The sequence below is a fragment of the Erpetoichthys calabaricus genome, chromosome 14 (assembly GCF_900747795.2).
Source record: "Erpetoichthys calabaricus chromosome 14, fErpCal1.3, whole genome shotgun sequence".
Taxonomy (NCBI): Eukaryota; Metazoa; Chordata; class Cladistia; order Polypteriformes; family Polypteridae; genus Erpetoichthys; species Erpetoichthys calabaricus.
This window is the reverse complement of record NC_041407.2, coordinates 1,900,637-1,926,649: the sequence shown is the minus strand read 5'-3', so window position 1 is coordinate 1,926,649 and position 26,013 is coordinate 1,900,637. Positions and strand designations below refer to the sequence as shown.

General features: G+C 47.0%; 1 protein-coding gene across 2 annotated transcripts in view; it reads left to right on the top strand.

Moving 5' to 3' along the window:
* The window catches only part of mprip (myosin phosphatase Rho interacting protein), a 438,384-nt gene that overhangs the window by 386,953 nt on the left and 25,418 nt on the right, over nucleotides 1–26,013 (top strand). For both annotated transcript variants that reach the window (XM_051918780.1, XM_028819413.2), the window contains 9 exons: nucleotides 1,405–1,537; nucleotides 6,472–6,573; nucleotides 7,175–7,231; nucleotides 9,447–9,515; nucleotides 10,420–10,509; nucleotides 12,780–12,889; nucleotides 14,340–14,871; nucleotides 17,409–17,546; nucleotides 22,007–24,697. In XM_051918780.1, coding sequence (XP_051774740.1) covers nucleotides 1,405–1,537; nucleotides 6,472–6,573; nucleotides 7,175–7,231; nucleotides 9,447–9,515; nucleotides 10,420–10,509; nucleotides 12,780–12,889; nucleotides 14,340–14,871; nucleotides 17,409–17,546; nucleotides 22,007–24,697 — 3,922 coding nt within the window. The remainder of the gene's footprint in view (nucleotides 1–1,404; nucleotides 1,538–6,471; nucleotides 6,574–7,174; nucleotides 7,232–9,446; nucleotides 9,516–10,419; nucleotides 10,510–12,779; nucleotides 12,890–14,339; nucleotides 14,872–17,408; nucleotides 17,547–22,006; nucleotides 24,698–26,013) is intronic.

The following is a 26,013-nucleotide window of genomic DNA, read 5'->3' as shown; positions in this document are numbered from 1 at the left end:
ACTGATACTGTAAGTGGTGTGGCGACGTTCATCCTCTTAATTTCTGTTATACGGTGCTTTACATGGACCACCACTACTAGTGTGCAGCATCCACCAGGCTGAGGCGGTGGCGACGACGGCGGAAGCCATTGATCCTGTAGGGCAACTTAGCCGGGACATTGGGAAACCCGCTGCTCCTTCTGAGCCGTTACTACGACAACAACATTTGTTTCTGTCACACGTTTTCATACAAATGCTGGAACTCAAAGTGCTTTACAAGATGAAGAGAAAAATATAAAAATAAGATGAGGCGACACTAACTACCAAAGAATAAAGTAAGGTCTTGTGGCCAGAAGGACAGAAAAAACAAAATCTGCAGGGGTTCCGAGGCCACGAGACCACCCACTGGCTTACGACCTCGTACGTCTCATCCCAAGGGTGGCATCATTTTATTTTTAAAACCCGCTGCTGGCCTCATCCAGCAGCATCCCAGGCTTTTCCTGGTTGATCTCCCGTTCACGTACTGACCAGACCCCCCAGGCATGGCTTAGCTGTAGGTGGGTGATGTGCAGTGGCTGCTGGGATCCTGGCACACACTTGCATTACTGTTGAGGATTTGATTTTGTCTAATAATAATAATACATTTTATTTTTATATAGTGCCTTTCCCATACTCAGGGCGCTTTTATTTGGCTCTCTTGATTTCGGATGACTTGAGAGGTGAAGTCTGAAGTGCTGTGTGTTTGTTATTTACACGAGATGCCATCTAACGGGCCCGTATGGCAGCTTGGCAGTTAGTGCCAGACTTTAATGTTCTCCCTGCGTCTGTCTGGGGTCCAGCCACATATTCTGTGTGTTACCTGGCAGCGTAAATCAGTTGACATGAGTGAGTGTGGATGTGCCCCCCCCGTCCCATGGCATCCCCATCTAGACGTGCTTTCAGCCTTGCGCCAACTTCTCACAGGACAGGTTTGGCCTGTGAGTGGAACGTCATTTTAGGTGAAGCCAGCTGGGTAAACTATGGATGGACAGTATGCAGGACCACTGACTTATGTGACCCCCTCATCGGCCAAACCCCAGTTATTCTGCAGAAATTGCGTTTCAGACGTCCCACACTTCAGTCTATTTATGCGTCTTTAGAAATTACACAGGGAGTCCACTTTGAGCCTCATGCTGCTTACCCCCTCTGTGCGGTTAGTCCAGAGTCCTGTGCCTCGGTGCCCACTCGTTTGACAGATGGAAGTCCCATCCAGTGGCGTCTTCTGCCTTCACTTGCATTGCTGCCACGCTAAATGCCAACAGCAAGGAGAAAACTGCGTCTGCGTGAAGCTCTGCAGGCTTCATTTGCCCGGCACAGGGGCTAAAAATCCCAGTTTGCCCGACTTCCTTTCTTACCTCAGAAATGTCTGTCTTTCTTTTTTCAAAGCCGCCCCACTGTGATCGAGAAGTTTGAAGCCCTGGAACTGGAGAATGCAGAGAGGATGGAAACGGAGGACAACTCCAGACCTGTGGAGTCGAGGCAGGGGAGGAGCGAAACGAGACGATTCCAGCAAGAGACGGTGGGAAGGATTTCATAAGAATTGTTGTTGGGTTTTGTTTTGTTTTTGTTCCCAGCTAACAGAACACACAGCTCTTTATGGCAAGGCACAAATGAAAGGTGGCGCTCTCGCTGAACCAGTAAGACCAGGGCCTCCACACACACACACACACAAAGACACACACTATCTGCCAGAGAAGAGTATTGAATTAATTTCCTTGCTCTGTTCTATATTCAATGTCCCCCGAGAGATTCCCTTTCCTTTCCCACCCTTTCTTTTTAAAGAAAAATTTTTTGAAAATGAGCACATTGGACGTGCTTAAAAAAAAAAAAAGTAGAGATATACTAAAATAAAAAATGAGTGCAGGCGCATACAGTATTGATAACTGCACAAGGGACCGTGATCAGAACGGCCATCGTCAAAGTAGCTGAGGCACATTTTACTGTCTGTGTGTCTAATAGCTCCTTACACGTCTGTCTGTCTGTCTGGCTTATACTGTCTATCAATCAATTATAGCGCCTTTCACATCAGCCTGTGATGACGTCTTTCATGTCTGTCTGTCTGATAGCTCCTTACATATCTGTCTGTCTGTCTAGGACTGCGCCTTTCATGGCTGTCTATCTACCTTTGTCTGTCTTAAGATAGCACTTTTCACATCTGTCTGTCTAACCGCTCCTTACATGTACTTCTGTCTGTCTGTGTGTCTAATAGCTCCTTATTTGACTGTGTGTCTATGATAGCTCCTTACACACGTCTGTCTGTCTGGTTTATACTGCTTGTTTATCTGTCTGTCTATCAAACAATTATAGCACCTTTCACATCGGCCTATGATGACGTCTTTCATGTCTGTCTGCCAGACTGTCTGTGACTGTGCCTTTCATGTCTGTCTGTCTGTCTATCCAAATGTCTAAGAGAGCACTTCTCACATCTGTCTGTCTGATAGCCCTTTACTTGACTGTGTGCCCGTGATAGCTCCTCACATATCTGTCTGTCTGTCTGTGACTGCGCCTTTCATGGCTGTCTGTCTACCTCTGTCTTTCTAAGATAGCACTTTTCACATCTGTCTGTCTAACAGCTCCTTACATGTACTTCTGTCTGTCCGTGACTGCGCCTTTCATGGCTGTCTGTCTACGTCTGTCTGTCTGATAGCTCCTTACACATATGTCTGTCTGGTTTATACTGCTTGTCTATCTGTCTATCTATCAATCAATTATAGCGCCTTTCACATCTGCCTATGATAATGTCTTTCATCTCTGTCTGCCAGACTGTCTGTGACTGTGCCTTTCATGTCTGTCTATCCAAATGTCTGTCTAGGATAGCACTTTTCACATCTATCTGTCTGTCTGTCTGTCTGATAGCTCCTTACTTGACTGTGTGTCTATGATAGCTCCTTACATATCTGTCTGTCTGTGGTAGCCCCTTTCATAGCTCTGTCTGTCTGTCTGTCTAAGGCAGCTAATTTCTCTCCTGTTCATCTGTCTCTGTCTGTCTGTCTGTCTCTGTGACTGTGCCTTTCATGTCTGTCTGTCTGTCTGATAGCTCCTTACTTGACTGTCTCTATGATGGCTCCTTACATATGTCAGTCTATGGTAGGCCCTTTCATAGCTTGCTCTCTCTGTCTGTCTGTCTGTCTCTTTCTGTGACTGCGCCCGTCATGTCTGCCTGTTAGGTTGGGACCTGACAGGACGGGTGACCACTGGTTTGTCAATTTCATCTTCATTTAAAGTCGATTGTTTGTGTTGAATAATAACCTGCCCTTGACTCTTTTTTTTTTTTTTTTTTTGGATCTTTGCTTACTTGTAACGGTGTGAAGTCGAACATTTTAAATGTGTAAAGAGCAGAACTACCATTTCAGGTGCCCCGTCTGTTGGAAATGCTAGCACTGCTGTAGAGATTCTTACTCTATATAGCGTACTGTAGGTTGGGAGCGTGCGCCGATAGCGTGTTGCCGCACTTCACACCCGACGACCCTCCTGGATTGGGACCCGAGTGCAGCGGGTGACACTTCAGCACCACCCAGTTGCAGTGTGAGGTTTTTTTTTTTTTTTTTTTTATGGTGGCTGAAGTGCCAATCCTGCCACCAACCCCCAAGTTTTCCCTATAAGTTGGAGGACCTGCTTTCAGGGCTGGATTCAGATTCACATCACACCCGGGACGGAGCAATTACGTATGATAAAAATAAATCCTCATTCTGATCCTCGGTGTATCAATGATGTCTTGACAAAAAAACTGCTGTCATGTACTTTTAGATTTGTACGCATTTATTACGTAGCTGTCTTCAGGTTCTGTTAAATAGATCAGAAAGGCACTATCTCTCTCTCTCTCTCTCTTTGTCTCGATAACGTCTTACGTCACGTGATGGTTCTGCCAAATTGGCACGCAAGTCTTACCGACTGTTGCTGTTTCCATTTAAGAGCTCCATTGTCTTAATTTATTCATTTCCTCCGTCTTGGGGCTTCGGCCTTCTTCCCAAGGCTGTTGGCGCAGCACCAGACTTTCCGCTAAGTAAAGTAAAACCAAAATTACAGAAGCGCCGGCCGTGTTCAGGATGAGGGGTCGGTGCCCTTTTGAGATCAGACCAGCGCTGCAGGAGATGCGCAGGCCAGCCATCTGTGCACCTCGGAGATTTGACGTTTTGCTCGTTTGTGTTTTACGCTCCCAGAGTGCACTGGCTGGTGCATTGATTGTGGCCGTGCTGTTAACGTGCGAGTTGTTCTGTACGTGTTGTACACGGTTAACAGTTTTAGGCCTAAAGTCAGGGAAGGGTTTATTAATGGGATGAAGGAGCCATAGGGGCGCTTGCCTGCTGGAGGGCCTCGGGTTTGTTGAACTGTGTGTTGGGGTTCTGCACTCGTACGTGAATGAGACGATGGGATTGACGTGTGCGGCGACACTTGAGGGCTGCACGTCAAGCGCTGGTAAGATGAGCGAGAACTGCGAGAACTCCTTTTACACTGCATGTTCAGTTAGTCCCCTTATTGACTACGTGATTAATTTTTGAATGTTTTTGAGTCCTCATCTACCTCGAACTGAAGAGGACTGAACCGTAAACCTCCTTCATCATGCTAACAATGACACAAGTGCGTGGATTTCTTTACATGTTTGTAATCTTTTCAGAAAAGCCCCCTACAGTATCCTTCATTTCAGGTGTGAGTGTGAACCTGAAGCAAACGTGCTGCGCTGTAAGGTTCACGAGGAGGCCACCAGGCCAGCAATCAAACCGAAACAATCAGGAAGTCGGAGAATTTGTCAGTCAAGAAAGCGTCGCCTCACTTAAGCCAAAGTAGCCGCCGGAATGTGAGGAAGTGTACTTAAGTGGGCCTGACCCCGGGAGCTATCAGGGCAGAGCAGATGAACTTCCTGCTTGACGCAGCGTCGAGGGGCCGACGTGACACGAGGCCGCTGTGGCCCTGAGCGAGCGGTGGGCCTCCGTCACGGGCAGGCAGGTTTTCTGTTCCACAATCGGTGAGTCGTTTAGCCTCAACTTGATCTTCTCTTCTCTTATTTATCGTTTAGAACGGTGCAGAGGTTTACATTTAGAAGACTTGTAGAAATCGTGGTCATGTTTCCACAGCTTCCAACACTTAACTCACTCTTGTTTTTGTTTTTCTTATTATTTTGCCATTTTCTACGTATTTTGCTCCCTGAATTGTTCCCTTTTAATGACCGTAAATTCAGACAAATGCCACCGACTGCTGAAAGGCTGCAGCTACTTCAGTTTGTGCAGAGTCCTGGAGACCTCGGCCCTCAAGCTGCCTCCCCCCTATCGGCCGTTCCACAGCCTTATAGCAGCGTAAAGCCGATGTCCCTTCACACGACTGCTAAGTCGGAGAGGATGCTGCAGCCGCTGATCCCGTTGTCTGCGTATGTCACATTGCGTGACGAGGTGCAGTGGGGGACGTCGAATCGCAGGACCGCCTAACAAACTTCCAGCACAGGTTCACAACACGTGGGGTAGGGAGAGCATCTGATTTTTTTTTTTTTTTTTTTTTTTTGGATTGGCTGTCAGACGGAGCCTGCGGCCCTTTGTTCCTCCTTTTCTTCCCCATAAATTCCTGTTATGTAAAACTCGAGACATCAGACAGACCGGCGAGTGTCTCTTGTGTTTGTCCGGTCCAGATCACCTCGTGGCCACGTTATATGCGTTACACATCCAGGCTGAGCACTTGTTGGTTGTCTGGGATTCACACTGTCGGCCTACAGGGTAAGCGCCCCCTGCTGGCCCCACCATCACTTCTTCCCAACTTCTCCAAGATGAGTGATTTTTAGGACTTCGGAAATCCAAGGATAGTCTTTTTTTTTTTTTTTTTTTTTTTTATTTCTGACTTTGTGTTTTGTTTAGCGTCATCTTTTCAGTTTATTTGCGACTCCTGCTTTGTGTGTTTTGACCTCCTCCTCTTCCTCCTCATTTTCTGATGACCCTTTTGAGTTCTCCCTTTCACGTGTGTTTGGACAAACCCGAGTCTTCAACATGAACACCCCGCGATGTACTGAGTGCGCGGATGTGTAGTGTGATCACGTGACACAAACCCAGAGAAACGAGTGCCACGTACACAAGCACGGGTGTCCTTAGTGCTTTATTTAAATCACACTCGGTCGGCGTCTGCCCTTCTGTGAAGTGGCCATGGGCCCATTTGCTAATAAAATCCCCTAAATTTGGGTTTCATCAGAGCAGTTTGCACAGTTCTGTTTGTTCAAAAAGTGTCCAAAGTGGTTAAAGGAAATGAGAAGACAGACAATAAAAGATGTCCGAAGTGAAAAGGAAATGTTTGACAAATTGGGGTTCGCCGTTACTGACCACCTCAGACAGAGTGGTAACCTCCCAGCGAACATCACGACCTTCATCTCATTGTCTTGTGGAGGTCTGGTGGTCCGCTGCTCCACATTTACTGTTGCATAGCGTTTTTTTTTTTCCCTTGGCAGAAAAATAAATTGTCTTAATCTTTTATTTACAGGAGACGAAACGAGATTACTCGAGATCTCCACTTTGTTCAACTATTCCACCTTTACGACGGGCGAAATCTCTCGACCGGCGAACCACAGAGTCCATAATGACGGTAAAGTCCTTCCTCCCCTTTTCCAGTCTTCACTCATCAATTCCTTTAAAGAGTTCGTCGGCTTCTTCCTAATCCTACATTAACGTGACCTGCTTGTAATCGAAGGCCTGATAATAGGAGTGCCAGGATTGGTCAGAGCTCCTTCCCACTGGGCTGACTGCTCGGCTGGATCTCCCAGACTGGGGAGAACGATGATGACCAGGGAGTCCCACTATAGGAAACCCCCTCCATGTGCTGTAGGACGGACATTTAGCCGAGTAAGACTTGAAAACACAGGGACACCCGAGGAGCCCCCCAAACTGCAAGGGGTGTTTTTGAACAGCCATGAGACCCAAAGCTCAGCGCTACTGTTGAGAAGTGTGGAGGTGCAGTTTACCCAAAGCTAACAATAGGGAGTCCATGGGGGGTTTGAGCCCCCCGACCCGAGCTGAGCTTTGACTGGAAAACTTAAATGAGCGGCGGCTCAGCCAAAGGTGTCTGCGTCTGTCAGCGCCGTTCTGCTTGGCTTCTCTTTACGTGTTGGACTGGAAGAGCAGAAAACATTTAAGAAATGAGAGAATGTAATCGGGGAAAATTAATAATCTGTTTATTCTTTCAACAGCCAGACCTGCTGAATTTTAAGAAAGGCTGGATGGTCAAACTCGATGACCACGGGCAGGTAAATGTGTTGTAAAATTAATTCTATTTCATGACATTTTACTACGTGTTCTCATTACCTGTACTCCCTCATAATAATCAATACAAGACCGCGTTTATGGTAACACCCTCTGGATGCTTGGTGTTGTCCCCAGCAGGCTGTGGTGGTGGCCCCCCCCCGTGAGCACCGTGTCCCACTCAGAGGGAGTCACTCCTGCTAGCCTACAGACAGGTGCCCCGCTGTCCATAATATGCAGCGAGGTTCCTGTGTACTTTATTGGACCACCCTGATGCCAGTTTGTCAACCAGTGGCTTTGCTTTAGTCCCACCATCCATCTCCTTTCTTTAACTTCTGTGCTCACTGACTTGTCGCTTGGTGGGCTTTGTCTCCACCGGCAGGACACACACAGGTACCCTTCACTTTGCCCTGTTATTGTCAAGCCAGGTTTCTGTCTGTTTCTTAGTGCGCCTTAATGCCCACAAACCCTGGGTGAGTGTAACGTGTGTGTGTATACAGTACACTGCACACCAGTCACTGTGTCGTCATAGTGGTAAATTAAACCAGTAATAGTAATGTGAAGAAATGAAGGTGGCTGGCCAGTCACAATCCTCACAACTGGTGGACGCCTCGGTGTTGTTTTGTTGAAATGACAAATGAAATGAAAGTTGTTCACTTGTGTAGCCACTGAATTATTTGGGTATCCGACAGTGCATGTAGAATTTCCGGCCAAGAGGATTACATGTGAAAGTGATAAATAAATCCGGCTTTCTGAATTTACGTACTATGGCCATGGCATCCTGATATTGCATGTATCTTGGACTTCCTGGAGATGTGGACGGTAATCTGATCATTTTGCCTACACATGTTATTTTCAGCGTTTGCTTGCAGTGCGTCTGATAGTTCCACACACACATCTTGTTGATGTAATGTGAGATAGTGGAGAACGCGCACCCTCTGATTTAACATACACATCTACGACGTACTGTTGGAATAGTTTGCTGCTGGAGTGAAAAATACTAAAATGTATTCCTCTTTGCTAATCTGTACGCGTAAACTTGGCATTGTGTAAGCCTTATTCACTTGGCTGTTCTTTTGTCGGGAACATGTTGTAAATCTTTGTGCCAGCCAATGTCTCCGTAAGGGAATAAAAGTGGGTAAGCCATAGGATCGCAATTCATATTGAGCGTGGAAATCTGTTTACAGAAGTTGCCTATGGGATAGATGCAAATGTCCCTTTCGGCAGGTGGTTCGCCGCCATCTCCGATGAAAATCGATGCAACATCGGTGTGACATGTCGGGGCATTGTATCGTCGTAAATCCTGCTCGGGGTTTTCCTTGAAAACCATTCGTACAGATGCTGTTGGATTGGACTGAGTGATTTCATGCATGTGTATGATTTAGCGAAGGGGTTGATGGTTCTGAGCATGGAATCTAGCTGGAGAAGTACATTTTCGCTGCATGCAGAGTTTGCTTTATTTTGTAATCGTACTTCAGTAGCTTGCGCTGTGTCAAAAACATACAACTGTCCATATCCTGGAGACGTAGAAGTGTTAGCGTATAGTGGAGAGATTTGGTGATACATTTGCCCGTGTATTTTAAAACAGTATGGACGGTGGCCAGGAGGTTGAGTTATCTGTGCACCCATGGAAGCAAACGCTAGAGAAGAGTTGTATTCTCGAATGTGTTCACGATCATTTTTAGCTTCTGATGTTTGCTGTGTAAGAAGCTGTTGTAAAGACACAGGTGGGTCCCGCAAAGGTGGTAAAGCTACTTAGCCGTTGTGGCAGCACCTCGAGGACTTGTTGGATGGATTGAATTCAGCAGACCAGTATAGTGCATGACATGGAAGAGGACGAATAGGAATCAAGAAGTGCCGTGTCGGCTGCGTGTGAGCGAGACTGGTTTTGAAGCGGAAGCAGGACGAACCAGAAAAGAAATATATATAAGAGATGTGTATTTATATATAGATATAGATATAGATATATATAGATATAGATAGATAGATAGATGTAATAATATATATATATAATATTCATTTGATGACAGGTGTTTTGTTTTTTTCGTCAGTTGCCCCCAATGTCAAATAGACCAACATTCTGAGGAGTCCATTTGTAAAACGTCAGTAATGAACTGCTAGAGTTTTGTAGATTTATATCTTGCCCCCCGTGATACTATGCTGATGTTAAATTGTGTGAACTCACCTTTTAATGAATTTCGATTTTTCCATTTTCTTTAGTGGAAGAAGTACTGGTTTGTGCTGACTGATCACAGCCTGCGGTATTACAAGGACTCCATTGCTGAAGACGTGAGTAGCGATTCCACTGTGACCTACCCAAAGTGTACTCGCCCACTGTATTGTGCCATGTATGTGTTTTGCCCCCCTCCAGAGCCGGTCTGAATGCCACTTTAATTTCAGACTCGTCTTGAATGAAGTGAATACGCCGCTTGTCATCTCCTCCATCATTCAGGGTGCGACCCTTTCAGTTCCAGTGTCAGCCTGAATGTTTCTGGCAGGAAGCGAGTGGCTGAAATAAACAGACAAGCACATAAGACAATCGTCCATTCACTGGCGAGTGTGACTTGTACAGAATGCGTTTTACACATTTGAACAGAAATGGAAAAGAAAACGTTTCCTCTGCTATTTTCAGAGCCCCTTTGTGCTAAAAGTAGAAATGATTCCTTCTCGCCCGTTTAACCCACGACTTTTAACGTGAAGCATGCAGACAGCAAAGTGCGCCATCCTTGGGAACCAACAAGTGTAGCACGCTGGGTGACATTTTTACAAATCTTCCTGATGCCCTGCTGGCCCAGTAGGCACTCGACAAACACGAAATGTGAAGCGTGTTGAGCGGGGCTGTGGATTTGGGCCCGTAAGCCGGGATTGCTGTGCACACCGCCAGAGCCTCCTTGTCCACCGCAGTGCTCCCCCAGCACCAGAGTGGGTTGTTTTCCTCCTTCATCCCAAAGACCTGCCAGTCGGACAGTTAGTTTTAAGTTGTCCGTGTCGGTGGTGAGCTCTTCTTTGTACTTCGGGCTGGCTGTTGGCGTCGTTAGTCCACCCCTGCTGTACGTTTCTCTCTCTCACGTATCGTATTTTTGGAAGTATCCTTATTAACCCTTCAAACTGAGGAGCTTTTCTTACTTTACAGTGAAAGCAATCAATGTGTCCGACATTTTTTTTTATTTTCCTTGACTTTTTTTCTTTTCAGGCCTCCGATCTGGATGGAGAAATCGATTTAACAACATGCTATAACGTCACAGAATACCAGGTCCAAAGGAACTACGGCTTTCAAATATACGTGAGTGCTGTTTAAATGTGAAACCCGTCGTGTGGCCTTGTTTAAAAATGGTGGCTCTGGGAGAGCGGGAGACATTTGATAGGGCCTTTACTGTTACAGGAACAGAGTACCAGCGCCTTGAGCAGGGGATTGGCACTATACAGGGTGGCACAGGGAAACTGTGGAACGAAGTGTTGGCGACCCTGGGGACCAATGCCTTGCCATTAGTTATTGTAAGAAAGTTTAAGGATGTCACGCCCGCAATCCAGAAGTGGTTGCCTGTTCATGACAGACTTTTCTTTCCGCCATATTGGTTTATCTACAGCATGTTTGTTTATTGTTTCAGTTGTTTTTTTACGTTAAATAAATACTGGAATTCAAGTCTCATATCACCAGTCATCTGACCGTGACTCCTGCACTCTGCTTTCTGATAGCTAAACCCTGCGAATTATCGCATTCCCAGAGGTCCCTGACACCCCTGTCTTACAGGTACAACAAGCGTTCGCTGTGAAAGCCTTTTATGAGAATGGCGATTGTGCGACTGCTGTGCGTCATTACCAGTTGGGATGTCCCGATCGTGTCCCGTCTGCTCACGCGTTTACAACATGGGTGTGTAATTTCGAAGAAACGGGTTCAGCCTTTAAAGTCGTCCCCAGGATGGAGCCACTCAACAATCGATGGCGGCTATTTGACAGTTGTTTGGAAGGCGCATCATTTCACGCAACGGTGACGTTCAACGACCTCCGAGATCTCCAGATTTCACTGTTTGTGATCATTTTTATTTGCTGTGGGGACATCTTGAAAGCCCAGTGTGCCAAACACGTCAAAGGAGGATTGAAGAGAAAATCGCTGGCACGTGTGACGTCGAGCACTGCAGGCTGTCAGGATGTCTACGGAGAAATGGAGCATACCTTCGCGATTTCTTCAAAACAACATAAAATGAATATTGATTACCATCGTTAATTGCAGATCCTGTACGTTACATTCCATCGTTACCATATATACTTGCGTTTAAGTTCTCCCACAGATAAGTCGGGACTTGATTTTACCGTCTTGATAATTTCTGGTATTTTGTAATGTCGCTCGTATAAGTCGAATGTGGAAAACTCATGCTATTGGTCCAAGAGATTACAATATGCTAATGGCCACCCACCTGACCGAGTAACCACGGAGCACATGGCCTTTTATTTTTCTATGTATTGTGCCCACGTGACCACACGGTGATACCCGGACTATTCCGAAGCGACGTTTGCACTGTTTAGTGTTTTTTGTATCTCATACACCTTTATCATAAGAGCGTCCGTTATCTACGATGGAGCCTTCGATCAGAAGAAAATATGAAGCTGGTTTGAAATTAAACGTCGTTGAAGTGGCAAAAGAAATTGGCAAGTGAGCTGCTGTCACAAAGTTTAATGTGTCTGAGAAACTGGAGGAGGGAAGATGTAAAAAAAAAAAAAAAAATGAAGTGTTGTCGTTTTTGAACGGGTGTATAAGTCAGGGTCTGATTTTATGATCGATTTTTCAGGTTTGAAGACCCGACTTATACACGAGTAAATACGGTAAATGTATTCTGTAATGTGTTTATTTGTGCATTGGACGTCAGTTGAAAATTTCCCATTTCCCCGGTGCCACCCTGTATAAATCAAATGTATTATTATTACAACAAAAGTTTTACTTGCATGTGCTAATCAACGTGCAGCATGTCGTTCTGTTCATCTAGAATCGTGGTGAGTAGGGTAAAAAATTGTCAACAAGCGTACCCATAGAGTTGAGAGTTTGGACAAATGATATTCAGTGCAGTGACATCTTTACTTACATGTGGTACACTTAACATGTCTGCACTTACACTACTTAAGAACATAAGATAGAAGGAAAAGAACACCGAAATGAAAATCTTCATGGGGTCGTTGTCACCCCGGAGAGCCTAGGGGCACAGCGTTGGTATCCTGGCCCTTTCACTGCCTGCGGACTTCATGGCCGTGCATGTGTTTTTATTTAATTTTTTAGTTTTCTTTCGCCTCCCAATACACGCAGGTCAAACTTCTTAACGGCTCTAAATGGAGGTGGCACTGTGCTTTACGCTGGGCTGATGTCGTTGATGTTGTGCCCGGTTGTAGTTGAACAGATTGTGACCACTGTGTCTAACACTGGAATGAGCAAATCTGAAATTGAAGACATTTATGGGGTGTTGTGTCGTTTGTTTGCCGACATCTCCATCATCTTAATGTCCTGTTAATGTTGTGCTGTTCATCGCTTCTGATTCTGTTTTCATTTTTCTCCACCCGTTGCAGACACAGGAAGCCGTGTACACGTTGTCGGCTATGACCGCAGGAATTCGCCGCAACTGGATCCAAGCCGTCATGAAAAATGTGCGACCTTCAACTGCTCCTGATGTAGCCAGGTAGGCCCTGTGACCGCGGCTGAGCATCATGGGACACCAGACGCCATCAGTCCTCTTATCGTACTGACAGTGCGGCAGCAAACGGTTCTCTCTTCCATTTCCTTTAAACGATGAGCCGACTTACAGTCGCGGTGTCGGCTGCTCTCGTCATTGGTTCAGCTGTTAATGCGTCTATTTTTACAGCAGGTGCTTTATGACGGTTGCTGTTTGGGTTTTTCGTATGGCGAGGATGATCTCCCACTGTGCTCCAGTCACACAGCAGCAACAACAACAACGACGACAACGTTTATTTCTAGAGCACATTGCCATACAAATGCTGGAGCTCAAAGTGCTTTACACGATGAGGAAAGAAAAGTTTATAAAAAATAATACAATTTGGCAATGCTAAATAACAAAGTGAGGTCTGATGGCTGGGAGGACAGACACCGTCACAATATGTACAGCAACATGGTTATACGAAAATGTGCCATAGAAATCAATGTGGCGCAAAGTGCTTTACAAGATGATAAACCGAACGTTACAAGAAAAGAAAACCAACTAAGATCATTATGGGACACTGGCTGTGGAAGGCCGTGCTGTACAGAAACCATTGGCACTTCAATCAATCAATGGCATCGTTTGTGCATTAGCGGCTAAGTGAGGGTCAGTTTCCTCGTCGGTTCCGTTTTGCCGATGTACTCAACTTGCTTGTGTATTAGCAGCTAAGCGAGGTTCTCTCTCCTTGGAGGTTTCACTTTGGCAACAGAGTCGCTTTCTTTGAGCTTCATGCTGTAGCCTCGGACAGAGAGACACGGACGGACAGAGAGACTCACTCAGACACACACACTCGCACTCTTCCACGTGGAGACGTTTATATATAAGATACACAACAATAAAACAACCAGCGACAAGTACAGAAATCAGAAAGAGAGGCACATGCAGTGCTGCAGCACACTGAGGTTCAGTCACAGGGTCTTGGAAGGGACAATGACAGGCCACCATCAGTACGTGTCATGTGCCTTTCAAAGGACACGACGAGCTGGACCTGCAGAGCCTTCAGATGTAAACCTGTGGCACTCCTGGGCCGATCTGACCACAGCCTGCTCCATTGTACTCCCACCCACAAGCCCACTTTTAAGCGACAGCAGGTGGTTTCTCGTTCTGTGCGTTTGGGGTGATGGTGGTGCTGTAGTTTTGTTTTTCAAATTTCTATTTTTCTTGAGCTTCTCTAATGTCTTACTATATTTGGTCTGTCCATCCGTCCATCTGTCTATGGATGACACCAAATGCTGAGAACTTCCGCAGCAGCATATGAGTTCATTGCTCGTTTTTAAAGGGTTCTCCACACACACAAATCCCATTGACTAACTTATTAATTTTCCCTTATTATGCTAAACTGCTTTGACTTTTAGAATTAAACCAGCAGGCTTCGGTCAACCGTCTCCTTGACTGTCCACTTCTTGCCTTGCAGCCTGCCAACTGAGCACGGCGGATCAAGTCTGTTAGACGCGATGCTAAAGCCTGATGTCACTCAGGACTCTCTGTCATCCGAGGCCTCTTCTATCGAGCGGGAGCCTGGCCAGAAGAAAAGCAGAATCCGGGAAAGAAGAAGGGAAGGAAGATCAAAGACTTTCGACTGGGCAGAATTTCGGCCGATTGCCCAGGCCCTGGCTCAGCAGCGGGCATACGAAACCGAGCCATTCAACAGGGACGGCCTTGACTTTGACCGCACACGAAGGCGGGAAGAACGCAGGAAGAGATACGAGGTGGTGACGGGCACCATGGACTCGAGTTCCCCTGAAATCACCAGGGCAGAGTTTGGGAGCTGCAGTACCCCAGTTCCTGCAGACAGGCAGCAGAAAGTTCAAGATGACATCGAGCAGCAGTGGCAGCAGGTGGAGAAAACTCCGATTCGGGAAGATCGGCGTATTCCTTTGGCATCGGCGTTCCATGCAACTGAGACGGTCGAACTTGGAAGATTATTGGAAAGCCATAAGAAAATGGTAGGAGTCACACACTGGGCGATTTTACTGGGTCACCACTGTAGGGCTTCTTCACACACATCTTTTTTTTTTTACAGCAAAGACAAAGGTTTATTGGTACTGTGGTGACAATGGGGGGGGGGGGGCGGGAGGTGGCCATTAAAACAAAAATAAAAACAAGGTGGTCCATTTTAGGGTGGTGCTTTGCCACAAGTGTCAGTGGAATGAACTGCATCTGTAGAATGCGTGCGCCATGTGTGCAAATGTTTGCCGCTCGGTTGCTGGGAAAGGTGGCTCATTGTGGGAGTCCCACCTCACGTGAAGTCACAGTCGAATTGCTGATTGATCCAACATTAGCAGCACCATTCTGTCTTCAAATATAGCGGACCACCAACTGGCACTTTGGGCTGACCTGGTTATTATTAATGCCACTTACATGTACTCTCAGGGGTGTACCCTGTGCTGCCTGAGGTGGTCCAAAGTAGTGAGGTGATCACTAAATAAATTCCCAAAGGGTGAAAGCTTTGGGCCCCAAACCAGAATTTCACTCATTAAACCCACCTTGGGGAGCAAGGTGCCAATTCCAAAATAAAAAAAAAAAAATGCCTCCTAGGGACACTTTGCTGATAAAGTTCCCAAAGGGGAAAACATTCCAAACAAAACGCAGCCTGTGGTCTTCACTTGTACACATTGGGTATCTGTGCAAAAGTTTAATTCTTAATACACCGTAAACTGGGCCATGTATCCCTGGTGTTGCCTGTTGGAAATTCAATGTGGATAAAGACCACCTAATAAGTGACAAAAAGATGTCCCTTCAACCAGAGCTGCGAGACAATTAAATGAATTGAGAGGAACGGCTGTTATCCCCCCGTGGTCTTAGATGAGGTTCCACTTGGGCCAGTGCTGCCCACCTTTGTGCGTACCGATGACGATGCCCTCGTCTCAGCCACCCAGCTCGCTCCTGTTTCCTGATGGGACTTGTAGTCCAGGCATTGGTGCTGGTTTATCAGTTGCGCCCCAAACCCCCCGGTTATAACCCCTCTTCCGGATAGGACAGCAATGCAAATGTGAAATTTCATCCAAACTGTTTCGGCCATTTCTGTGCGATCAGTGAACAGACAGACAGTCCACATGGCTTCCGATTTCATTTCTAGTATTTATACGGGGAGATTCACTGGAAAGAGGCCCCCCAATATTCTGTCGTAACTTCTGTTAGGACGAAGCAATCTGAACCCAAAAAATCCGCTGTATACCCTGACGTACGTGTAATCGATTGCATGACACGTGATTCTGGAAGCCGTTTCCGTTTTCTGCCTGACACATTTCAACATGGCGCTCCACGTTCCTGAACGTATCGACAACCGTCTCTTTGAATAGCAGCAATTTCACGTTGGATGTTTTCCTTCAAATCTTCCACAGTGCGAGGCTTGTTTCCGATAAACGTTTTCCTCTGAGCAGACCCCAAAGGAAGATGTCTGGTGGTGTCAGATCCGGCGACCATGGTGGCCAAAGCCACTTTAAAAATGACCCTGTTGCCGAAGAAGGACTCTGTTCCTGCCATGCTCCTCACCGATGTGCAACACGTTGCGCCATCTTCCGTTAACTCCCGATCATCCAGGTGATTCTGATTCGTCGCTTAAACGAACTGGTGACCCAATAGGATTGCACCATGAAGACGCGCTGCTCAATACTGTACCACCACCATGCTGACTGAGTGAAGGGGTACGGGCGGTGGGCACCCAGAAGTTGCAAACGGAGGTTAAACGTCACAACGGCTGTCCAGCGCCCACCTCATCGCTCTGACGCAGTGACATCCCAGCTCGTTCGAAGCTCTATATACTGAGGAGCACGTTGTTTTGTTCAGATTGCTTCATTGTAGCGAGAGTCGATACAGAATAGTCGGGGTCTCTTTCCAGTGAATCTCTCTGTATATTAATAAGTAAATGTGCAGAACACATCAGACTTAACGTTTAGTGCGGAGTTCCTCTTAATCTTCCCAATAACTTCAGAAATGTCACACTTTGGCTACGAGACACTGATGTGGACAACTGGCTTGGATACTCTGATTTCTGGGCTAGTCGTGTGTTTTGATTTTTTGTTTATCACCTGCCAGCTCTGGTGGGTCCTCCTATAATAAACGTATGGGGCAGAGTGGTGGCTCTGAGGCTAAGGACCTGCGCTGGTATCTGGAAGGTTGCCGGTCCAAATCCCACTGCTGCCAGAAGTGACCCTACTCCATTGGGCTCTTAACCTGAAAATGGTTCCAAGGTGCTGAACCTGCACTCTGACCCCCAAAGATCATGTGAAAAGACCATCATCCCTCAGGGATCAATAATGTGGTGGGTCCGTGTAAGTTCAGGTAACAAAGTTCTATCCAGATGGTCCAATTGGAGAAGGACGGTGAAGTGAAGGTTCCTACTGGGAAGCTCTGAACACACCATCACCTCCACTTCATTGTTTTGTCTCTTGTTCTTCTTGCCCGTTCTGAGGTGGGTATTGGAATGTTCCGGTCCCTTAACCTGAGAATATCACCACATAACGTCTATTGACTCTTTCAGGTTGAAGAGCTCCAGGCTCAACTGGAAAATTGTCATCGGCAGCTGGTAGAGTCGAACCAAAGGAAACAGGAGCTGGAGATGGAGCTCCGACGTGCCATGGAGCGGGAGCAGCAAGTGCGTGCAGGATACATTTCACCGGTAGGTTCCACTTCTTGGCTTTGGACCTGTCTAGAGTGTAGGTGGTGTAGATTGGTCTTGTGTAGCCTTGCATGACTCATTTAAAAACTGACAACTGACCAACAGAAACTTGCATGGACATCTGCATGAGTAAAGGAGGAAGCGGGATCTCTTGAGCCTTTCGCTTCCATTTGTCAATTTCTCTAGTTGTTCCCCCTCTAGCCTGCAATTTCAACCCAGTTGTGTTAGTAAAGACTTGTCCATCTGGTACCTGTTTCAAACTGCATGGGGTTTCATGGGTCGACTACATGCCATGCTCAGTAGAAGATGTTCAGAGTGCAGTGTGCCTCCATGTGTCAATAACCGCATGCTTACCAGATTCTTCATATTGTAACCCTTCGAGATGAGAGTCCATGCATCCTCCAAGTAATTCTCATTCCACTGTCTACGTTTGGGATGGCCTCGGGGTGTAAATGGAAGCTTTTGGGGGGGTCCCAGGTGGATTGTGCACACTTTTTATTCTATGTGGTCATCGTGCCAAAGAGCTCTGAAGAACCCCGTTTGATGGGATGAATTTGTCATCGCCGGTTATACGTGTTGGCTACACATAAAGGTGCTGTGTGGGGAAAATGTCTTCTTCCAGCTCTTGGAGTGTCGCATCATCACGTGAGCATTCAGCCAGAACATCTGAGTGTACAACTGAGAGGCCAAGGCGACCTTTACACTGCAAGGCAAAAAAGGCGCCATTGTGATTCATCTTTTGAGATGACCCCTTTTGTGTAACTTCTTAATCCTTGCAGCACATTTTAATGTCCTCTATATATCTAATCACCTGATTCAGATGGGTGGCAATAGTACGCCACATGGCCTTTGTCACGCGCGTGCGAATAGGAGGACGTTGTGTGGACCAAGTGAAGGTAATTCCACGCCAGTCCAGGGGGTGGCGGCGGGGTGCACTAAATCTTCTCCTGTTCTCTCTACAGAGCAGCCGCGGGAAAACCTATCTGAGTCGACCTTGAAGACGTCCCTTTCGGTTCCGGCACCTCGATTTGACGTCCGAAGTTGGTCACTTCTGGTTACCCAATGTCACTTCCAGTCTGACCATTTAAAGCAGCCATCTTTGCAGGAGGTCATCATCCTGCCGACTACGCCACAGTAAAAATGATCAGACTCGACACACTTGAATAGGTTTGGGGGCAGCCACCCGTGTAAATATCCCTGGCTGCAAAAGGCTTTGAAAGGAGGAGAGATGTTCACAAGATGAGTCCGAAACAGAACTGAAGTGGAGTTGCAAAGATGGCGGTTTTAGTCAGACCGGAAGTGACCGTCTTCTGACATCAAATCGAGGCGCTAGAACCGGAAGTGACGTCTTCAAGGTTGAGTCAGATTGGTTTTTCCCCTGGCTGGTCAGTAGAGATAACAGGAGAAGATTTAGTGCAGCCTGCCACCCCCTGGCCTGGCGTGGAATTACCTTCACTTGGTCCTTACGACATCGTCCTATTCGCACGTGCGTGACACCTTGTTTTCTTGATGCTGCGAATATTGAGGGTTGACTGATAACTTATGTGACTCTTCTGTCATTGGCATCCAGAAGTCCCTCAGGGTTTTATGGACCTTTTCCGACTCCAAGTACCTTCCTTCACGCTCTGTGCGTATTTTGCTGTGCTCCATAAGTTCATCTGTGAGATGTGCAGCAGCACCACTGTGCTCAAAGGACAGCCGTAGTTTTATCACCTCTTTAATAGACGGACTTCTTCTTTCCTTGCAATTGAGGGAAGCAGTTGTCTTGAGGTCTCTCAGTGGACGGCCTTCATCTTATGTGCCCCCTGTGATACCAGCAGAGACGCGGACCTCAGCAACAGCTTTATTTTTGTGGCGTCCGTACAGTTAATGGCCGCAAAGACAAAAAAAGGATTTGAACAGATTCCTGTAGCATTAGTGAGTGCGTTGAGGTGCGCACACCAAACTGGGATAAGGGGAGTGACCTGCGCGTCCACTTATGGGACTTCTCTATTGGCGAAACACTCTGATGTCCTAAACATCATCAACGACCTACATGAATCCAAAAAAAAAAAAAACACGTGGAGTCTGCATCTCCGGTACATTCAGCTCATCAACATGCAGGTGTGTAGTGCAGTGGTTAAGACTTTGGACGTCACACCCCGAGGTTGTGGGTTCAAATCCCACTACTGACACCACTGTGTGACCCTGAGCAAGTCAACGTGACCTGCCTGCATGTCAACTGGAATTCCAAAAGAAATGGAACCGATTGCATCACAAATGTCGTAAGTCACCCAATTAAGTAAATGTAGCAATTTCACAAATATCGAGACCGATTATTCAACCAGGAAAAGGAATAATGTGACCACCCAAGCGTTTCCCTCTTTGTGGACCCTATTCCAGCACTTTCTACCCATGGGTGCTAAGTGTTACACCCACCGGCTGGCAGAGCACAGCAAACGCGCGCAGTCTATGAGCTCCTTAACCGCAGCCACGTCACCGCGATACTCGCAGAGACCGAGGGTGAGGAAGGTCCGTCTGTAAGCTCAGCTTCTCAGAGACCAGAGAAGGTTCTGGTTTGCCTACGTGGATAAGCTGGGTGTTTTAGAGGATATGTGGATTATTAAAGTGCATGTAAACCCGCTCGGCGACCAGTTCTGTGATTCATGTTTTAAATTATTAAATTCACAGTAAACGTCTTAAAGGCAAATGCGGAGAGTTGTCCAGCCCAGGCTAGGATTGTTAACCGATCTGCAGATAATACTCAAAGGAAGGAGACCATTACAAAAATAAAACGTCAAATCGAGGAGCCGGAACTGAAAGTGACGTCTTCAAGGTCGACTCAGATAGGTTTTCCTGCGGCTGGTCTGTAGAGATAACGGGAGAAGATTTAGTGCACCCTGCTGCCACCCGCTGGCCTGGCGTGGAATTACCTTCACTTGGTCCATACAACATCCTTCTATTCTTGTGCTAGGGTGTTAGGGTAGTGCAGGTGGTTCACTCTTTTAAAGATGGCCACCATAACCTTCCGACCACCCCTACAGGGTGGTCCAGATCTAATTATGCAATTTTCATTACGCTATAACTTATTAAGTTTATTACATAGAGAATTCACAAAAAATTATTTTTGTTGCCGATAGATGGCAGCACCTGCCCTGCGTTTGATATTTCAAACAATTCTTGTGTCTTGCATTGTTTTCCTGCATTGCATTAAAAGTTGCATAGTTCAATCTGGGCCACCCTATACATGACCTCGCATGGACGAGTTAGACCCTCGCCAACAAAGTGTGGCATCATAGCAGCCGGCTTCAAAATGGCAGTACAGCTAAAGAAACCGATAGCCTTTGGGTCAAGTTGATAAGTCGTTTAGAGAATTGCATTAAAAAAAAGTTCATTTAGACGCGAGTGACTTCTGAATGACGTCAGTCGAGATCTACAGACGAAAATGGGTCTCTGGTCCATGCGTCTTCCAGCTGGATCGAGCAGAGGCGAACCGAGTGGACAGGCATGCTGGATACCTTGATGTGATCTCTAAACAAAGTGGGTTTTCATTCTTAGAGCAATTGTGACATGAACAGGCTATTCGGTGCCACCTAACCGCCGCACCATTAAAAGGTCCCTGAAGTCCCACTCTCTACCACCCTACTTTGTCATTTTATTCCACGTATCTAAGGTTTTTGTTTTGTAATCTCTGGGGTCTGCTTTAAGCTTTAAGAGCCGCGGCCTGCTTGCCGAGATCCACCGATGTATACGGCCGACTGTCCCGGTCGAGCCATTCTTGTCACTTGAAGCTCTGAGAGGAGCGTCCATCACAAACCCCTGACGAAGCACTGGAATAGTTTTGACGACGGGTACGTTTGTGAACCAACCAACGCGTTGTCGTCGTCCATCGCAGTGTCCCTTCTAGAAAGTCGTCTGGCTTTGAGTGACTTGGACTGCTAGAATGTCATCGGCCGGGGTGCCCGGTGGGACCACAGCTTTTGTATTTTGGTCCTTGTTGTTTTTATTTGGTTTACAAGAGTGGGTTTCGAATCCTCTCACGGGGAACACTTAAATCTTTGAGGAAATAAAGCGAAGCGGCCTGTGTGTGTGTGTGTGTGTCCAGAAGTTGCTTATCAAGTACTAACTTTGCATTACTTACTCCATGAAAACAGCTGCTAACCTATTTATTTATCTGCTTGCTTTTTTTTCCTGTCATTTACTAATGTCTGCCATTAATATTTTTCTAGTGTTCTCGTCATTTTCACTGTCATGTAGAAGATTTCTGCCCTAATGAAATGCAACTGTGCCATTTAATTGTTGTTGTGTTCCGTCTGCGGGCGGAGGTTGTAGAAATGGCGACCTCTCCTCGCAGACCTTGTGTATGTCAGAGATGAGATTTCGGGTCCTGCTGTCTTTGATCAATTTTTCTTTTTCTTTTTTTTTGGGGGGGGGGGGGTCTGTGCTGAATGTTAACCACTGTTTGGTCCCCCTTTTCTAAGCTGGATTCCCCTTTGGGTCTTCAGGCTGAACTGGAGACCCAGAAGCAGCAGCAAGAGTTGATCAGTTCTCAAGCTCAGAGCCTAAAAAAGAAGTACCAAGAAACCAAAGAGATCCTACAACTGCAAGAGATTAAGAAACGGAGCATGCAGGCCCAGTTGGGCCTCGCGCTCGGCGAGACCCCAGACCGAGAGGAGATGGCAAGAACCTTAGGCGTGGAGTTGGACGACTGCGAAGAAAACCTGCGGGAAGTCCAGAGTCTCTTATCCGAGAAGCCCCTGTCCCTGTGGGACCTGGCGAGCCTGCTTGCCTCCAAAGACGCGTTTCGGCCGCAGGAAAAGGGTCCAATTTTGAGGTTGTCGAACGAGAGCGGCTCTCGGTGCGTGGCGGGTGAGAAGGGGGTGCTCGAGTTCTGTAGGGGCTGCCAGAATCGCCACGACGTCTTGAAGAGAGAACACGAAGCCGAAGTGAAAGCCCTCAAGCACCTCCTGACTAAAGCCGAGGAGCAAGCCGAAGAGTTTAAAGGCCGACTCAACGACATGGAGGGGGTGTTGAGTAGACCGCCGCAGCCAAAGACTGGCTCTCCGACAAGGCCGATGGAGGAGCACATGGAGTTAGGCGAGGTAACCGCGAAACAGCTCGTCCAAGATGTCGAGTTGTTGACCAATGAAAACGAAGTTCTGCATCAGCGTTGTCAGGAAATCGTAAATCAGCTGACGGAAGCGGACCGAGAAATAGAAAGACTGAAGGCAGAGCTTTTTAGCTGGCAAGGTGGGCAGCAGCATTTGCAAGTCGTCGAAGAGCTGAGTAAAGTAAAAGCCAAGCTGGCGGAGAGTAAGGCAGACCTCCTAGACAGAGAATTCTATGAGAAGGAACTGAATAAGAAGTCGCAGAAACTGCAAGAAGCGTTGATCAATCTGGAGGTGTTGGAGAGCAGCTTGAAGGAGACCGAGAGGAAACTCCATTTGAAGGAGGCAACCCTACAAGGTTTGGGCTTCCAGCTGGCGGGCCACGACGATACCCAGCAGCTACTGGAAGACCAGCAGCGACTCCGTCTGCAGTTGGAGGCTGCCGAAGCCAAGCTGGCAAAGCAGGAAGGTAGGCTGAAGTCGATGGAATTGTCGTTTAGTGAGCTGCAGGCCCAAAACCAGGAGCTGAAACTGCAGAATAAGGAGGTGGAGAACTTCTACAGGCAGAAGCTTCTAGAAGCGGAAAGGAAGAACGAAAGGGTGATTGAGGGCCGTTACGGGAAAGGAACAGTGCAGTCCTCGCCGCCGGTGAAAGAGGAGATATCGGATGAAAGAAAAATAAAGTATGTGATTGAGAAGATGAAGCTAGAAGCGAATGCTCTTCAGAGTGTAGTGGAGCACGTTCAGAAGACTGAATTGTGTTTGGAAAAGTTGCAGGACGACAGTGTGGGCGTTTCTCAGACTGAAGGTCTCCAAAAGTACAAATCAGTTCTTCGAACCCTCCAAGTCGAAAGGAATTTCTGGTTTTGTTTGTCCGGTGTTGCGAATAAAAGCACTTGTGAGGGAGCAGCGGGTGTAATGGTTCCCAGTTTCTTGAGGAAGCTGGCCGAGAGCAGGTTGCTCAAACTGAAGATGCTGCTCCTGACTGGCAGACTTGCCCACATTCCTGAAGCCAACCTCCCCAAACATGACCCACAGCTCGGTGCAAGTGTGAGCGACAGTCAGGAAGGGAAAATGATGGACGAAGCCGGGAAGTTCGTTGACGGGCAGAGTTGTGCAGACTGGTGGGACCGACGTGTTTTGAGTGAAGTTCTGCAGAACCTTCAAGTCAGGGTGTTCTTGTTGAGTGAGATTGCTTCAGGCATTGAAGCTTTTTCAGATGATGAACTCATGTCCTTGGCACTGAACCTAACTGACGTCTTGGACTCGCTCCCAGAATTTCATAGCCATGTGAAGTCACCCGAGGAGTCCTGGGCCTTCGTTCTTCAGGATGCTACCATGCAGGCTCTGGTGCAGTATGCGATGTGCTGGCTAGAGGCTCATCAGAACGACCCGCGAGTAAAGGTGCTGCCGAGCCATTTGGAGATGACTTGCGAGGACGTGAAAGGAGAAGGCGAAAGTCCAAATGATGACGTGATGCGCATTCAGATTGACGGAGAGCCGATCTACTCGCTCGATAAGGCCATAGAAATGCAAGATATGGCAGCCAAGCACAAGAAGGAGCTGCGTGAGGTCAAGGATGCTTACGAATCGGAAATTGAGAACCTCAGACGGGAAGTTGAAAAGGCAGACGAAATCTTGAGGCTCAAGTTGGAGGAGAACGTGAAGGAAATAGACTCCCTCACAATCTGCATGGAGAACTTAAAGAAGAAGCATGAACTGGAGATGCAGAAAAGGCAGGAGCAGTATGTGGTGGAGAAACGGCGGGTGGAGGAAACGTACGTGCGCGAGATCGAGCGACTGAGGAAGGAGGCGGAGGAAAGGGCGCCGGACCTGGCAAAGCGGGTGACCTTTGAGATAGGAGCACCAGAGGACGACTCGGAAATGGTAGAGGAGGAGGAGGAGGCATGTGACGGAGGGCACTCGGTGTCCCTTCTCAGAGAGAGGATCGAGGAGCTGGAATCTCAGATTGATGCCATGAGAGACGAAATGAAGCAGAGGGAATGCGAAGGCGATCTTGCATCCATTCAGCAGAAATACGAGAAAGATCTGGAGAACCTGAAGGTGGCCGTGTTCCTTTCTACTTTTCCTCCGTGTTGCCTTGTAACCTTCTGTGGCGTCCCCTTTGACCTCTTAACACCCCCTCACCTCTACTACAGTTCCGCTGTCTTCTAGTGCTGCATGTTGTCAATAACCCCTCTATGTGCATGGGTCTGGTGTTTCCGGTGGCTTCTGAGGAACCTGTTTGAGATGAGTTAATTGGACTGTTCCTGTCTCTAAAGTTTGCTGTTTGGAGCGAATGAACACAGAAATTGTCCCAGATGGCTTTTGTGCTGTTCACCAACTCTTAAACGTGTGTGTGTGTATGCGCGTGCATGCATGCGTGTTGAACATTAACCAGTCTTGTATCTCCCTACCCCAAGGAAAACAAAACTTATCTGGAAAGGGTAAAAAAACGCAAATAAGCCCACCATTCAGAGCCAGAGATGTTGGCATTTTGACCCCAAAAAAACAGGTTCCAAAGAAGCTGGACGTCGTGTGTGTTTGTAGTGCTTTGTGGTAAACTCCTTCCTCCCACTAGTCCTTCTGACCTCACCGGTGTCAAAGGTCTCGGTTGACATGGCAGAGGTGTCGCCCATCTTAATGATGTCACAGGCGGTGGCTTGTCCACTAGGATGTGTCAAGCTCTAGATGTCCAGAAGTGTCACCAGTGCTGTCCACATGTCATTCAATAACTCGCTAACAAGGCCGAGGTGAGCCGAGTGCCCCAACTGTGGAAACTGTTGTACCGTATTATCTCGCCCTTTGTAAGTCACCTTGGACAGAGGTGTCTGCCAAATATCCAACAATGACACAGTGCCAACCAGAAGGCGCCATGACACCTGCAGGCCTAGAGGTGCACTCTGTTGAATTCCTCGAGGCGGCCACTTGTTTGAACGCGTTTTGTAAAGCATCGCGACTGCTCTCCCCTCGACTTTCTCATATCCTCAGATATGGGGGTGGATATTTGAGGAGTAAACCCGAAAGACCAGGATTAGATTTTTATGTTCTGGACATTAAAGAACCATCAACGACAAATCAAATGAATGAGAAATGATTATAAAAGTAAAGTTGAATAAATCTGACTCTGCAGCTGCATGAATAAAAGGTAAAGTAGCACTTCTGGTTAGCAGAAGTAGCCCCAAAGTTAATAGAAATCGACATTTTGTACTTAATTTGGTTGACCCAAGTGAAAACGTACTTCAGTTATCGTGTTTATACACACACACAGATAATTCCAAAAACGGTATTTTCAGACTGGGAGATCTAAAATGTCAATTCATGAAAATCTCGATATTGAATTTTTGGACAATTCCAGTACTTTCCCGAGACTCTGTATA